The following is a 14,128-nucleotide window of genomic DNA, read 5'->3' on the forward strand; positions in this document are numbered from 1 at the left end:
AAGGGATCAAGGCGCGGTTGGGAACGGCCAGGCGTGGCTGGGTCGATGAACTCCCAAGTATCTTATGGGCTCACCGCACAAGCCCAAAAACAAGCAATGGGGAAACACCCTTCAGCCTAGTCTACGGTTCAGAAGCGGTGATCCCCGCAGAAGTAGGTCTCCCCTCTCCTAGAATGTTGGCTATTGAAAAACTAGACAACAACATGGAACGCAGGATCGATTTGGACCTCTTGGAAGAAAGGCGCGAAAACGCTGCCATCAACGAGGCCAAATATAAATCCAAACTTGAAAAGTACTACAACACGCGCGTCCGCGTTTGTACTTTCAACCCAGGAGACTACGTCCTACGCGACAATGAGGCATCCAATGCCGAGCGCCTAGGCAAACTTGCCCCCAAGTGGGAAGGACCCTACCTCATCAAAGAGGTCTTAGGGAAAGGCGCGTACAAATTGCAAACGCTAGAAGGCGAACCTATCGCACGCACATGGAATGCACAACAGCTTCGACGCTGTTATATGTAAGCCATGTCCTTACATTTCTCTATGTAACCTATCGGGCCGCAGGCCATTTGCAAATAAATAAATAAGCAATTTTATACATTATTGTTTGTTACTACTATTACAAATGCGTGTTCCACTTTGCGGTATCCCAAAAACAGATTGGCAAAATCTTCATTCGCGATACCCATACAAAGTGGTAACCACACACAAATATTGTAATAGGCCAGCAGAAGGCAAAAAGACTTGCATATTTATCCGGCCGGATAAACAAGTTTTTTGTTAACACTTAACACAATTCCTGAGCCCAAAAAGGCAAACAATGGAATTGACGCGTACTCATACGACAAAGGTATGGAGTACACTTGACCCCATTCACAAATGGGTAGAGTTCCGGATATATAAGCTTTTACAAAGCTTACACAATTCTAAAACCCTAACGCGGTAAATAACAGAATTGACGCGTACTCATATGACAAAGGTATGGAGTACACTTGACCCCATTCACAAATGGGTAGAGTTCCGGATATATAAGCTTTTACAAAGCTTACACAATTCTAAAACCCTAACGCGGTAAATAACAGAATTGACGCGTACTCATACGACAAAAGTATGGAGTATACTTGACCCCATTCACAAATGGGTAAAGTTACGCATATATACGTTCAGACATGCAAGAATTAAAAACACTTGTACAAACTGAACAAAAAACTTTATATTCAAAAAATTCAAGCACCCACGTGATGCTTAATGGATTTACATAAAGTTCCTATTCTATGCAAGAGGAAAACAAAAAGGAGGCACACTAGCCAACCTAAACCCTATTTTGTACCGCTGGTTCCCGCATCTCCTCCGGCACCACCAGCGGGATCTTCCTCTTCCGCATCCGGATAAAGCATCCGCAGGCGATCAACATAGTCCGCAGCCTCCAAACAATTGTCCAGTTCCTCTACACAGGCAAGGGACGTATCATAAAAGGAGACTTCAGCCGCTTTAAGAAGCGACTCGGTATCCACATCCCGAAAGCCGGATCGCTCTTCGATATCACCGCCTATAGACATGACGTTCATATGGGAAATACAGCGGTTGTAACCAGCTTTAAAACCAGCGTCACGAGCACGCTGCTTGACCAAGTCCAAGCCAGCTGCGGTCTCAGGGGCATCCATGATAGCCTCAACAATCTGCAATAAAAAGATCATAAGTCTCGGATGATAATCCAAGCAAATATAAAGGCAACGGATACTTACACGCGCGATACCGTGAGTCCGCAACCACTCACGGTCAGCCTTCAGCTGGTCAAAAGAGGACACCAAGGCATCCTTGGCCTCAACAGCGGCATCAGCCCGCTCCTCCGCAACAGACACACGGGCAATAAGGTCTGTAACCGCGACCTCCCGGGCCTGAATCTCAGCCTGTCAAAAAACAGAAAACAGTTTACTCGATAAACATTTTCAAAACAATGAAGGAAATATACAACAGAGGTAACGAAACATACCTGAAGGCTGGCAACAACTTTATCCAAACGAATGCGCTCCGCATTCGCCTCTTCAAGAGCCATAGAAGAACGGCTCTCCTTCTCTGCGGCCTCTTCAAGGGCCTTTGCAGCACGCGTCCCGGCTTCCTTGGCCTCTTCAAGCGCCTTTAGGGCCTCGGCCTTCGCCTGCTGCGCTTTAACCGCAATAGCCTCAGCTGCAACTTTTTCCTTGCCCAAGGCAACGTTCGCTGCCTTGGCGTTCGTTAACTCCTGCCGAGCACGAAACAGAGTGTCATTCTGCTTAACCCAAGAATCATTCCACTTCTTACGCTCATTGTACAACTTTTCGTTCCAACTCTTGCGTTCATCAGAAAGGAGTTTGGCAAGAGTACGAACCTGTTTCAGCTGAGCAGTGGCAGCCCACTCCGCGGTCTGTTTCTGCTTCTCAAAAGCAGCCCTCTCTTTCTCAAGCTGCTCCGCACCCGCACGAGCAGCCTCGACCAACTTTTCCGCATCAGCCCGCAGGCGAGCAGCTTCTTCCTCGCGGCGGCCCAACACCTTGTAATCTACCAAAATGGCATTAGCCACAATGGAAGATCCTATTAACATTGTTGAGAGCTGGTTTATGCGCAGCTCACGGGGTGAAGCACGGGCACGTTCCACTTCAAAAGGGGTGCCCAGACCACCCAAAATCTCCTTGCATGCAGAAGGGTCATTGGAAATATCATCCCCCTGCATAACAGTCCAGGGGGGGCGGTGATACACAGTACTTCGACCCTTAGTATAGGTGCGGTAGTAATACTCCAATTCAGACTCCCCAGGCTGAATTGGAGGCCCATCATAACCCGCACCACCGGCAGACGAACCGGTACCTTTCTCACCAGCAGGAAACCTACGCGGCTCAGCATCATGCTGCCGCGCTTCAGCACCAGTTTTTTGCGGTTCAGCATCAGACTGTTGCTTCCCAGTATCAGCAAACCGCACACTCAAATTATCTCCCTCATTGGGAGAGATCAGATTGTTGGACGAGTCAACGGTATCGAATATCTGGGTCGCAACATTAAACTCCTCCTCGCCATCCGCACAAACAACTTTTTCCACCTGACCCTGGAAATCCGGGGCAAACATCCTCCACACGGGAGCGTCCTCTGATAACAAACGCACAAGTCAGTAACGCATACAAGGATAAGAAAGTTAAACAAATGAAAAGTACGTACCACCACTTTTCTCCCGCACCACGGGCTTCGACTTCTTGTTCCTCCTTGTCAACATCATGCGCAACACCCACAACTGGGTGTTGGTCAACTTCACAGACTCAATGGTCTGCAACTGCGGAAACCACTCCACCGTCTTCACACTAGGGACCCCAATGGTCTCTGCTATGATCGTCTCGGTCACGTTCCGAAACGTCATCTTTGCAACAATGGCAGCAGCCTTGATGTAAAAGAACTTCTTCTTACACATCGTCAACCCCTTGGGAGGAGTCATCAGCTTGGGACTACCCTCTCGCTGACGGAAAGAAAAGAACCCCAAGGACACCGTCAGTTGATAAAACCGTCGGAAATCTCCAACGGTAGGCTCTATACCAAGAGCACGAAATGTAAATTCGAAATTTCGAATCCGGATCATATCAAACGGACTCATTTGAGAAATGTGGACCTTGTACCACTCCAAAACCTCGACAACAAAAACGGTCAAAGGTAACCGGAACTTGCAGTCACCAAAAAAGTCTGCCCACATGGTCACGTAACCGGCCGGAGCGTCGGCACCGGTGTCACCTTCCGATGGGTAGACTGCCCCATATTCAGGGGGCATTTGAACGTCAAGCATTAGACGATCAAAGCTCTTCCTGGTCCACTTTAACGCCGGTAAACCACCACCGGCGGCTCCCTCTTCTTCTTCCTCCACCACTACCGGCTGTTCAGGGTTTTCACCCTTCACATTGTGTGGACTTGACGGTTCAGCCATCAGGTATATCGAGGAAATAAAAGAACGTGAGTGGAAAAACTAAAAACCTCACCGGAACTTCAAGAAATATCGTCGGAGAAGACAAAGAACAAGTTTTCTCTCACCGGCAAAATTTTTGAAATTTCGAACAAGTGAGGGGAAACCACGAACGGTTTCCCCTTATATACCCATCGCAATTAATGCGGAAGGAGAAAACGAATCATCACGTTCAAAAAGAGCGAATTGCGCGACACCACGTGTCAAGCGCCGTTTTCGCTGACGGTTATCACGCGCGCGTGGCCGCCCACGCGCCTGACATAGGAGACGTTTACACTCTTTGCTACAGTGCATTTAATGCCTCGGGCAGTGCAAACGTCCTTTCATTTCAGCACATGCCAGGAAGATCTCACCAACTTCCACCAACTCACACGTGAGATCAGCCACGTATGCAACAAAAAGCGACTACATTATCCAATTATAAGCGGCATGCGGTTTCTCTGGTATACCGCACCATAACCCATACCGCATGTCGTTTTTTAACATACCCCTAAAAATAGGTAAAAATATATATCTCTATACTATAAGGGGGTATAATACCTATCCGCACTACCCACGAGCACACGTGAAATATGCGGACATGACACACACGAGCCCGTTCAGGTGTGTCAGATGCTCAGAACCAGCGTTGTTCTTTGGACTGAACCGCATCTCAGACACAGGTAAACCGCATCGCCTTCATTCTCTTCAAGCTTCAAATCCCTCCTGTCCGGTTCACAACCGCAGAGGGTACATGAACACCTTCTTTAACATAAAGAAGGAAGGGAATGTACGCGCGCGCACATCAGCAACCCTGACTCCTGAACCTTCAAGAGCTACATCCGAGCAACACACCCGCTTCGAGCGAATATAGTAATGCAAAACCGCAGACACTCACGAGGAGCTACGGACATAACCATAGCTTCCGCAGACTGGTTGCTACGGAAGAGCCAACCTCACTCCACATCACCGAGCGAAGCTACTTCAAGGCAAACTCGGTATTGGAGCGGGAAGGTAAGTGGCTCCAAAACGAACGCAGATAAACGCTCTAAACAATCCCTTGTCGAACAGCAAGCGTCCGAACAGCGGTAACAAGTCTGCTTATGACTTTGTTTGCCCGCCTATGGGCTGCATAGAATAAACAATGGTGGGCATACCCTTGCCTATGACCATGTTTATTTACCCATAGTACGAATCTACATTGTTCGACCAAACATGGCCAACAATGACGCAACGAGGTAACCGCAAAGGACGTGCGGTTACTAGAGAGCTATGACGACGAACACGAAAACCCAACAAAAAAGGGATCGTCATCTCATGGCTAGATGCTGAATATAGAGCTTGAGCAAAGCACTTACAAGCATCAACTACTTTTGATCCCAATCTCAGAGATTGATCCAAAGTTTCTTTTCTTCTTCATGCACCACGTCAACAAGTGGTTTGAAGACAAGACCATCTCTCAGAGGTTGAAAGCTTGTGCATACCTTCAAACCACCATCTCAGAGGTTGGTTCGAAGTTTGTGCAGCATTACTAACAAAGTCTCCAAGAGACCTTCGGCACAACAACAGGTGGCAACCCACCTGGTGACATAAAACGGCTGAGAATTTCGCATCAGACGAAATTCCTTCACCGGTACGGAAGAGGCGTCAGATGACCCTTCCAGACCTCCAGCTTGATTTACATACAGAAAAGACCATCCACATGGTCTAGGATCTTCTCCAGACTCCAAACTACCTTCCAAACACCATAGTCCAGTACTCCTCCCACACACAACTTGTATGTGGCAGCAACACTAGACTGGGGGGACTTGAAGGGGTATGGTCCCAGATCTCGCGACAGCATCGACCGCGAGTGACCATTACCCTTATCAAAACCCCCACCAGCTAACAACCTACTTGTACCCACGCGAGAACGCGTCGACACAAGGGTTGAATTCAATCTATCTAGTAACGAAGGAGGACTTACATGGAACATGAGAACGGTAGAGTGATGCGACATAGCATCACATCTGGTGTATGAAAACGGAAGTATTCACAGCGATGCGGCCTCGCACCGCGTCCAGTAAACACTTCTATCAATACAAGAAAGCCTCACCTTAGGCATAGAAGAAGATGAACATAACAGTGCGGCTGGCACCGCACCATATGGGCATTTTCGTCACGACAAGGGATGCAGGCAAATAGTCTCCGCGGACGACGATGCGGCCAGCACCGCATCTCGCGTATTTCTTGATCACAAGTAGGAGACGCGGTAACCTCAGACGTTACCGCATGCAGCGATGCGGCTTGCACCGCATCCGCATCCTACGCACTCAACAAGTGGGACTGACACCACAGTGCAAGTGGCACCAATGGCAGTTACCTGTCAGAGCTACGTAAGCAATGGACTGACGTGGCGTAACCTCCACAACCGACAAGCCTGACACACCTGCAAAGGTGCAGCACGTCGTCAGTCCATCCATCATCCTCCTCCTTCACTCCTCGGCTATAAATACCAACCCCAAACCAGGTTTGAGGTATCTCTTCACAACTCTCTCACTACTACTACTATCTTACTTTGCTTCCCAAGCAAACTACTGATTCTCACGCCGGAGAGTGGTAACAAGGAGCACCCCCCACCCCATCCTCCTTGTTACGAGTCACGGCTTGTTTCCTTGTGCAGGAGATCAACCACCGGTGATCCAGCCAGCGATCCTCGAGAGGAAGGGATTAACCCTTCTTGACGAGACCAGTGTGTTAACCCTGCCCGGTTAACCATTGTTTCATCAGTAGGTTACAAACAAACACTCAAATGCGTTAGTAACAAAATAAAAATAACCTAAAAAAACAATTTTGTAATACACTAATTGTCTTCTTATGAATTACTTTTCGTGTACAATAACCTTATAAAACCATGTTCTCATCATAACCACTTTCCTTTATAAGTTCACAACCCCACAAGTTCACAATCTCCATCATTCAATTTTGGTGGCAACTCTATTTTTCTATGTTCAATTTTCTGCTCAAGGTGGTATTAATCGGAGATTCAAGGGTTGGCATATCTGAACTCATCATCGGCGTTGAATTTGTCACTTCGACACTTCAAGTACACACTCTCTTTCTCTATATAAACTTGTTTCAAAAGGTTTATGGCATGGTTTCTTTCTTCTTTTCTTTTTCCTTTTTTAATCATGAAAAATGTATTAAAATGAAGCTTGCAAGCCCATAAGGCAGATGGACCATCACCAAGTGATAGACCACCTCCACACCCACCAGCCTAAACGTCTTTACCAAAAGGGACGGACCAACTATCTGTCACGACACAATGTATAATGCGTTTTGTTTGTGGATTTGTATTTGATGATACATGTTATTACTGCGTGGCTTGCGAAGAAAGGTTACCCATTAGACCATGCGTAGTCGTTGGGGTGAATAATGCCCCACCTTAGGGCGTTTTGCGCCACGTGTAATCCTAGTCATCAAAGAGACGTTATTCACGAAGGGGCGTAGTGGTGATAACATCCAATAATGCCTCGATAATCATTACACAATTATTAAATTTTTAATTAAAACTAATTAAATTTCATTAATTAAAAAAATTACATTCTAAAAAAATAAAATAAAATAAAAACCGGAATTAATAAAAAACCGAAACAAATAAATTTAAAAAAAAAACAAAACAAAGCTAGAGTCCGTATTTTTTACGGATTTGTTCCCGACGCATTTGGGCTAGGATCAACGCGTCGCCTGTGAGATGGTCGATGGGTTTAGACAAAAATTCGATATCTTTCTCCATTTGTCTCGATTCTTGTATCGCGACAAACTTTTTCTTTTCCTCGTTTCTTTCCTCGATACTTTGTAAACTCCTATGACCGAGATCGCGACAACTATATCATATCATCATCACTTTCGTTTATTAACCTTTATATATTTTATAAACCACTCGTATTAAGCCCTCGTATTGTGGTAGGGTGTTAAGTACTGTTTGGCGGGAAGTTCGTTTATGATCGTTCGTTTAATAAACGAACAAACATGAACAAGAAATTTTGTTCGATTAGTTAAATGAACGAACATGAACAGAGTCTCATTCGTTCGATTGTGTTCGTGAACATTCGTTTATATTCGTATGTTTGTGTTTTAATTGAAGATCTTTGAACTTTTTTGTATTTTATTTGTACTTTTTATATTATTAAACTTTTATTTATTTTATTACTGATGTGTGTAAAATGCAACATATAAATCACATCAATTAAGGCATAAAACTAACCCTTTTTGAGTACTAATGTTGGAAAAAGAGTGTTTTTGTCTTCCTTTTGTATTTTCAGGATGAAATGAGCTCAAAATCACAAAAGAAGCAAAAAGACAACTAATTCTACCATAAATACAAGAAAAGGAACAAAAGTAGACTGCTCGGACCCTCAACGGCACCTCCCAAGGCAAAGGAGAAGAAACAGAGTCTGAACACGCCCCGTGTCCAGCGAACACGGGGGCGTGCCCAGGAAGCAGCAGAAAAGACAAACCAGTAGAAGCTTCCATTGCCCACCACGGGGCCGTGTCCAGCGGGCACGGGGGCGTGGTGAAAGTACAGCAGGCGCATTAATTGTAATTCGCAATTACAATTAATGAAGAGAGAGAATGTCAGACGGGCACGGGGCCGTGTCCAGCCTTCTGTTCAGCCTATAAATAGAGGAGCTTGGCTTCATTCTCTCTCATCCCTTGGCACACCACCTCTCTCACACCTCATCCACCACCCACCACCACCATAACACCATCATCCACCACCATCATCCATTGTCCATCGTAGAGTGTGTGAGTCGTCTCGAGATCCAAGATTGATCGTAAGAGTTCTTGACAATCAAGGCCATGTTTGCCTAAGTCTCTTACATCACTTGGTGAAGACAAGTGTTTAGTATAATACTTTTTATTTTTAATCTTTTGCACTTTTTATTTGGTTTTGTATTAATGACTTTAATAACTAGTTACTTATGTTGAAGGTGATCTTTCCTTATCGTTTGTCCGTGGTGTCTTGGCATTATTTTACTGTCTATATAAAATAAAAGATTTTCACCATTCATATCTCCACGGTCTATATGGAGGTATGTTGGCTACCTGGTCGGGGGTTAAGGGAACGGTTTGGTAAGGGTCTTGCCCTTGTTCAGCGTTTAGAGGTCCTGCTTGGGACCTGGGTCAAATTTAGTAGGATCTCCTTCAATGCCCATAGGTATTGGATGGCGGGGATCCAAACTCTTTGACCCCCTCATAAGTTAACTACTATTAATACTATAACCCGGCTATTTAGGACTGTATCCCTGCTGACTCAGACTACTTAGCCGAGGGTAACGTCACCGCCAAAAGCGGGGCCTACCACAATTCGCATTAATAACTTAATTCATTATCTTTCAATAATCCGACCCTTTAGGATTGTATCCTTGCTGACTCAAACTACTGGGTTGAGGGTAACGTCGCCTTCAAAAGAGGGGCCTACTACAATAACTAAGATAATCTCTTAAACAAGTGCAAAATTGCGAAAATAATCAAAGGTTATACTAATACACGTGTCGGATCCAAGTGATTCATCTTGTCTATCTGTTTTTATTTTATTTTTATTTTCAGCATTTAGTTAGTTTTTACTTTTCTTAGTTTAAAACATTTTTCTAACCTTTTTGATTTGATTAGACGTTGAGGATAAACCGGTACTAAAAGCTCTTGTGTCCTTGGACGACCTCGGTAACTTACCAACACTATACTACGTCCACGATGGGTGCACTTGCCCATATGTGTGTTTAGTGTTAGTGAATATCGTGTTTTATAAATTTAAAACTTGGCTAAAAGTGTAAAAAGGGCTTAAATATATATCTAAAAATATAACACACTTCACGCACATCAAGTTTTTGGCGCCGTTGCCGGGGACACAAGGATTTTAAGAAAGCTTAAAATCGACGGCCTAATTAGTTTTTCAAAAACCTTTTCAAAACGCGCGCATTTTTTTCTGCATTTTAGTTTAGTTTTGCATTTACAGTAGCCTGAACACGGGGCCGTGCTCGCTGAACACGCCCCCGTGCTGCATATCTTTAGAGTAGATACCCAGATACAGAGTCTGAACACGGGGCCGTGCTCACTGAACACGCCCCCGTGCTCAACGTGACCAGTAAATTTAATTAAAACGCCCAGATACAGACCCTGAACACGGGGCCGTGTTCACCCAACACGGGGCCGTGTCCAGCTTCTGTTTCCGTCTTATTTTTGTTTTCTGGTCCCGAGACTCAGTTGTGGTCTGTTGAGTGATTCTTATGGATCAATACTCAAGAGGTTACAACTACACCTATGATGAGGATTATTATAGGGGTAATTATTGCGCTAATTGTCGTAACGCACGCTCGGTTCAATATAATAACTCATATCAACCATCCAATTCATACAACCATTATGAGGAGCCCAGGTACGAGCCATCAACTTCATACACATCCTATGAAGACCAAAGGTATGAACCTACTCCCTCATACTCATATTTTGATGAACCAAGGTATGAGCCTTCATACTCATACTTTGAAGATTCAACATATGAGCCACCACCTTCATACTCTTATTATGAGGAACCATGGCGTGAACAACCCACCTCATATGAGTACTATGAAGAACAAAGTTTCGACCCTTCTCCATCATATACTTATAATGAAGAACAATGGTGTGAACCATCTACTTCATATGAGAATTATGAGGAACCAAGGATCGAACAACCGGATTCAAGCTTTGAGGATCCAAATTCTTTTTCTCTCACCGAAGTAACTAATAGGATATTGGAAAAACTTAAAACTATCGAACGTTATATAAAAGAATCTCGCGCAAGGGAAGAGGAATCCCGCGCAAGAGAAGAGCTAAAAAATGATAAAAACGTAGAAGTAGTTGAAAGTGTAGAAATGGAAGAACAAGAGAGTGAAAAACCAACACATGAGTTAAACAACGAAAAAGGCGAGTCCAATAATGTCAAAATTCAAGAAGAGTCTAATTTTGAGGAAATTACGCTCTTGTCACCTACTTTCGAAAATCATTGTTTAATAACCCCTCATGCCAAGTTTTTAAAAGAGTTAAACACTAGTGCTAAAATCAAAGACTTAGTAAGTGTTAAGTTAACTAATGATCAAACCTCGCTAATAAAAGAAGATCCTTTTGAAATTAACATTACACCGGTTCCATGTTTCTTTCAAAATTCATTTATTAGTAATATCACCATTGATAAAGATCTTTGTGTTAACATAATGCCTAACTACATTTTTGAAAAATTAAGTGTTAGTGATTTTACTCCACTTCAAATACCCATTTTTCTATCCGATCGAAAAGTAATGAAAACAATCGGTGTAGTTGAAGATGTTTTGGTTCAAACAAATCAAATGGTAATCCCAACCGACTTCGTCATCCTTGATGACGCACCCTTAGTCTTGGGAAAACCTTTTGTACAAACTCATAAAGCTTTGAAAAACCGGAAATTCAACAATCTACCTCTTCAATTAGGGGCATTCAAAAGGAGCATAGATCTTGAGCGTTCAATGAAATATCCTTTTGGTAACAATGACCCCCTAATTGAAGATGAAGCTGAACCATCCGATACAACCAACGAAGAGGACCACTTTGTCGAAGAAGAGACAGCCATAGAACAAACCTTTAAGGTTCTTAATCTAGATGAGCCACAAAATAAGGTGTCTTCCAAAGACCCACCCGTTGAGCTCAAAGAACTTCCTAAAGGTTTGGAATATGCTTTTCTAGGCAAAGATGGTAGTTTACCTGTAATTATTTCGTCTAAATTAAGTAATTTAGAAAAAGAAAAATTAATTAGCCTACTTAAAAAACACAAAAACGCGATCGCTTGGAAGGTTGTAGATATTAAAGGAATAAGCCCTTCCATGTGCACGCACAAAATTTTAATGAATGATGACTACAAAACGGTAATTCAACCACAACGAAGAGTGAACCCCAATGTTCAAGAAGTGGTTAAGAATGAAGTCATCAAACTACTCGACGCCGGACTAATCTACCCTATCTCCGATAGCCCGTGGGTAAGTCCCGTTCAAGTAGTCCCGAAGAAAGGAGGTATGACGGTAATAACTAACGAGAAAAATGAATTAATACCAACGAGAACCGTCACAGGATGGAGAGTTTGTATAGATTATAGGCGATTAAATGAAGCGACAAGGAAAGACCACTTTCCTTTGCCCTTCATTGATCAAATGTTAGAAAGATTATCCGGTCATAAATTTTATTGTTTCTTAGATGGTTTTTCAGGTTACTTTCAAATACCGATAGCACCAGAAGACCAAGAGAAAACACCTTTCACATGTCCCTACGGAACTTTTGCATATCGACGCATGCCATTCGGTCTATGTAATGCGCCTGCAACATTCCAACGTTGTATGGTTGCCATTTTCCATGATATGATCGAAAAGACAATGGAAGTCTTCATGGATGACTTTTCCATCTTTGGAGACTCATATGACCAATGCCTCGATAATCTTGAACGAATGCTATCCCGATGTGAGGAAACTAACCTCGCCCTTAATTGGGAAAAATGCCATTTCATGGTAACAGAGGGAATAGTACTCGGTCATAAAATCTCAAGCGAAGGAATGGAAGTTGATCGAGCAAAAATAGAGACTATTTCTCGATTACCTCCTCCATCCTCCGTGCGAGCAATCAGAAGTTTCCTAGGATATGCCGGATTCTATAGAAGGTTTATCAAAGACTTTTCAAAGATTTCAAGACCTCTAACAAAATTACTTGAAAAAGATGCACCCTTCATCTTTGACAAGGAATGCAATCAAGCATTTCTAACCCTCAAGGAAATGCTAGTCAATGCACCTATCATGATAGCGCCAGATTGGAAATTTCCTTTCGAAATCATGTGTGATGCAAGTGACTTTGCTGTGGGAGCAGTCTTGGGACAAAGGAAAGAAAAGCATTTCCACCCAATTTATTATGCTAGTAAAACTCTTAATGACGCACAAGAAAATTATACAACTACAGAAAAAGAATTACTAGCGGTGGTATTTGCTTTTGATAAATTTCGTTCGTATCTTGTTCTTTCTAAAACAGTAGTCTATACAGACCATGCAGCCATCAGGTACCTCTTCAAGAAGCAAGACGCAAAACCCCGTTTGATCAGATGGATTCTACTCCTCCAAGAATTTGACATTGAAATCAAGGACAAAAGAGGAGCAGAAAACACTGCTGCAGATCATCTCTCGCGCTTAGAAGACCCAACTTTGGAGACAACCAGAGACGAGCAAATCAACGAGAAATTTCCCACGGAATCCTTGGAAATGATGGAAAGTAGACAAGAACCATGGTATGCCGACTACGCTAATTTCTTAGCTAGCGGTATAGTCACCAAAGGATGGCCACATCATCAAAGAAAGAAATTCTTTGCTGATGTAAAGCATTACTTTTGGGAAGACCCCTATCTTTTCAAAATGTGTGCTGACCAGCTCATCCGAAGGTGTGTCCATGGTAATGAAGCACGAAGAATTCTCCGTCATTGTCATGAAGGTCCATACGGAGGACATCATGGTGCCACAAGTACCGCACGAAAGGTATTTGATTCGGGATTTTACTGGCCGACCATTTACAAGGATGCACAAAACCTTGTAAAGACATGTGATGCCTGCCAGAGATCAGGTAATATTTCTTCCAAAAACGAAATGCCTCAAAACGGCATTCTCGTCTGTGAAATTTTTGATGTGTGAGGACTCGATTTCATGGGACCTTTCCCACCTTCAAAGGGAAACAAATATATACTTGTGGCAGTCGATTACTTGTCTAAATGGGCGGAGGCCGAGGCTCTTCCAACAAATGATGGGAGAGTAGTGGTAAAATTTCTGAAAAAACTGTTCTCTCGTTTCGGGACACCAAAGGCTTTAATAAGTGATAGAGGTACCCATTTTTGCAATCATCAACTCGAAAAAATATTAACAAGGTATGGGGTCTATCACCGGGTCTCAACAGCATATCACCCTCAAACAAATGGGCAAGCCGAAGTGACTAATCGAGGTTTAAAACGAATACTTGAAAAAACCGTAGGAATAAATAAAAAAGAATGGGCCGACAAATTAGACGACGCTTTATGGGCTTTTCGAACTGCTTATAAAACCACTATAGGCACAACCCCATATAAACTCGTCTATGGAAAAAGTTGTCACTTGCCAGT

At 43.5% G+C, this 14,128-nt stretch overlaps 1 protein-coding gene across 1 annotated transcript; it reads right to left on the minus strand.

Moving 5' to 3' along the window:
• Positions 1–2,695: 2,695 nt before the first annotated feature.
• Positions 2,696–3,786, minus strand: LOC118489215. Its single transcript, XM_035986914.1, has 3 exons — positions 3,189–3,786; positions 2,817–3,119; positions 2,696–2,703 (listed from the first exon to the last, which is right to left on the minus strand). Exons 1-3 carry the CDS (start codon positions 3,784–3,786, stop codon positions 2,696–2,698), a joined length of 909 nt encoding a protein of 302 aa, XP_035842807.1.
• Between the last annotated feature and the right edge of the window lie 10,342 nt (positions 3,787–14,128).

Source organism: Helianthus annuus, chromosome 17 (genome assembly GCF_002127325.2).
Source record: "Helianthus annuus cultivar XRQ/B chromosome 17, HanXRQr2.0-SUNRISE, whole genome shotgun sequence".
Lineage (NCBI taxonomy): Eukaryota > Viridiplantae > Streptophyta > Magnoliopsida > Asterales > Asteraceae > Helianthus > Helianthus annuus.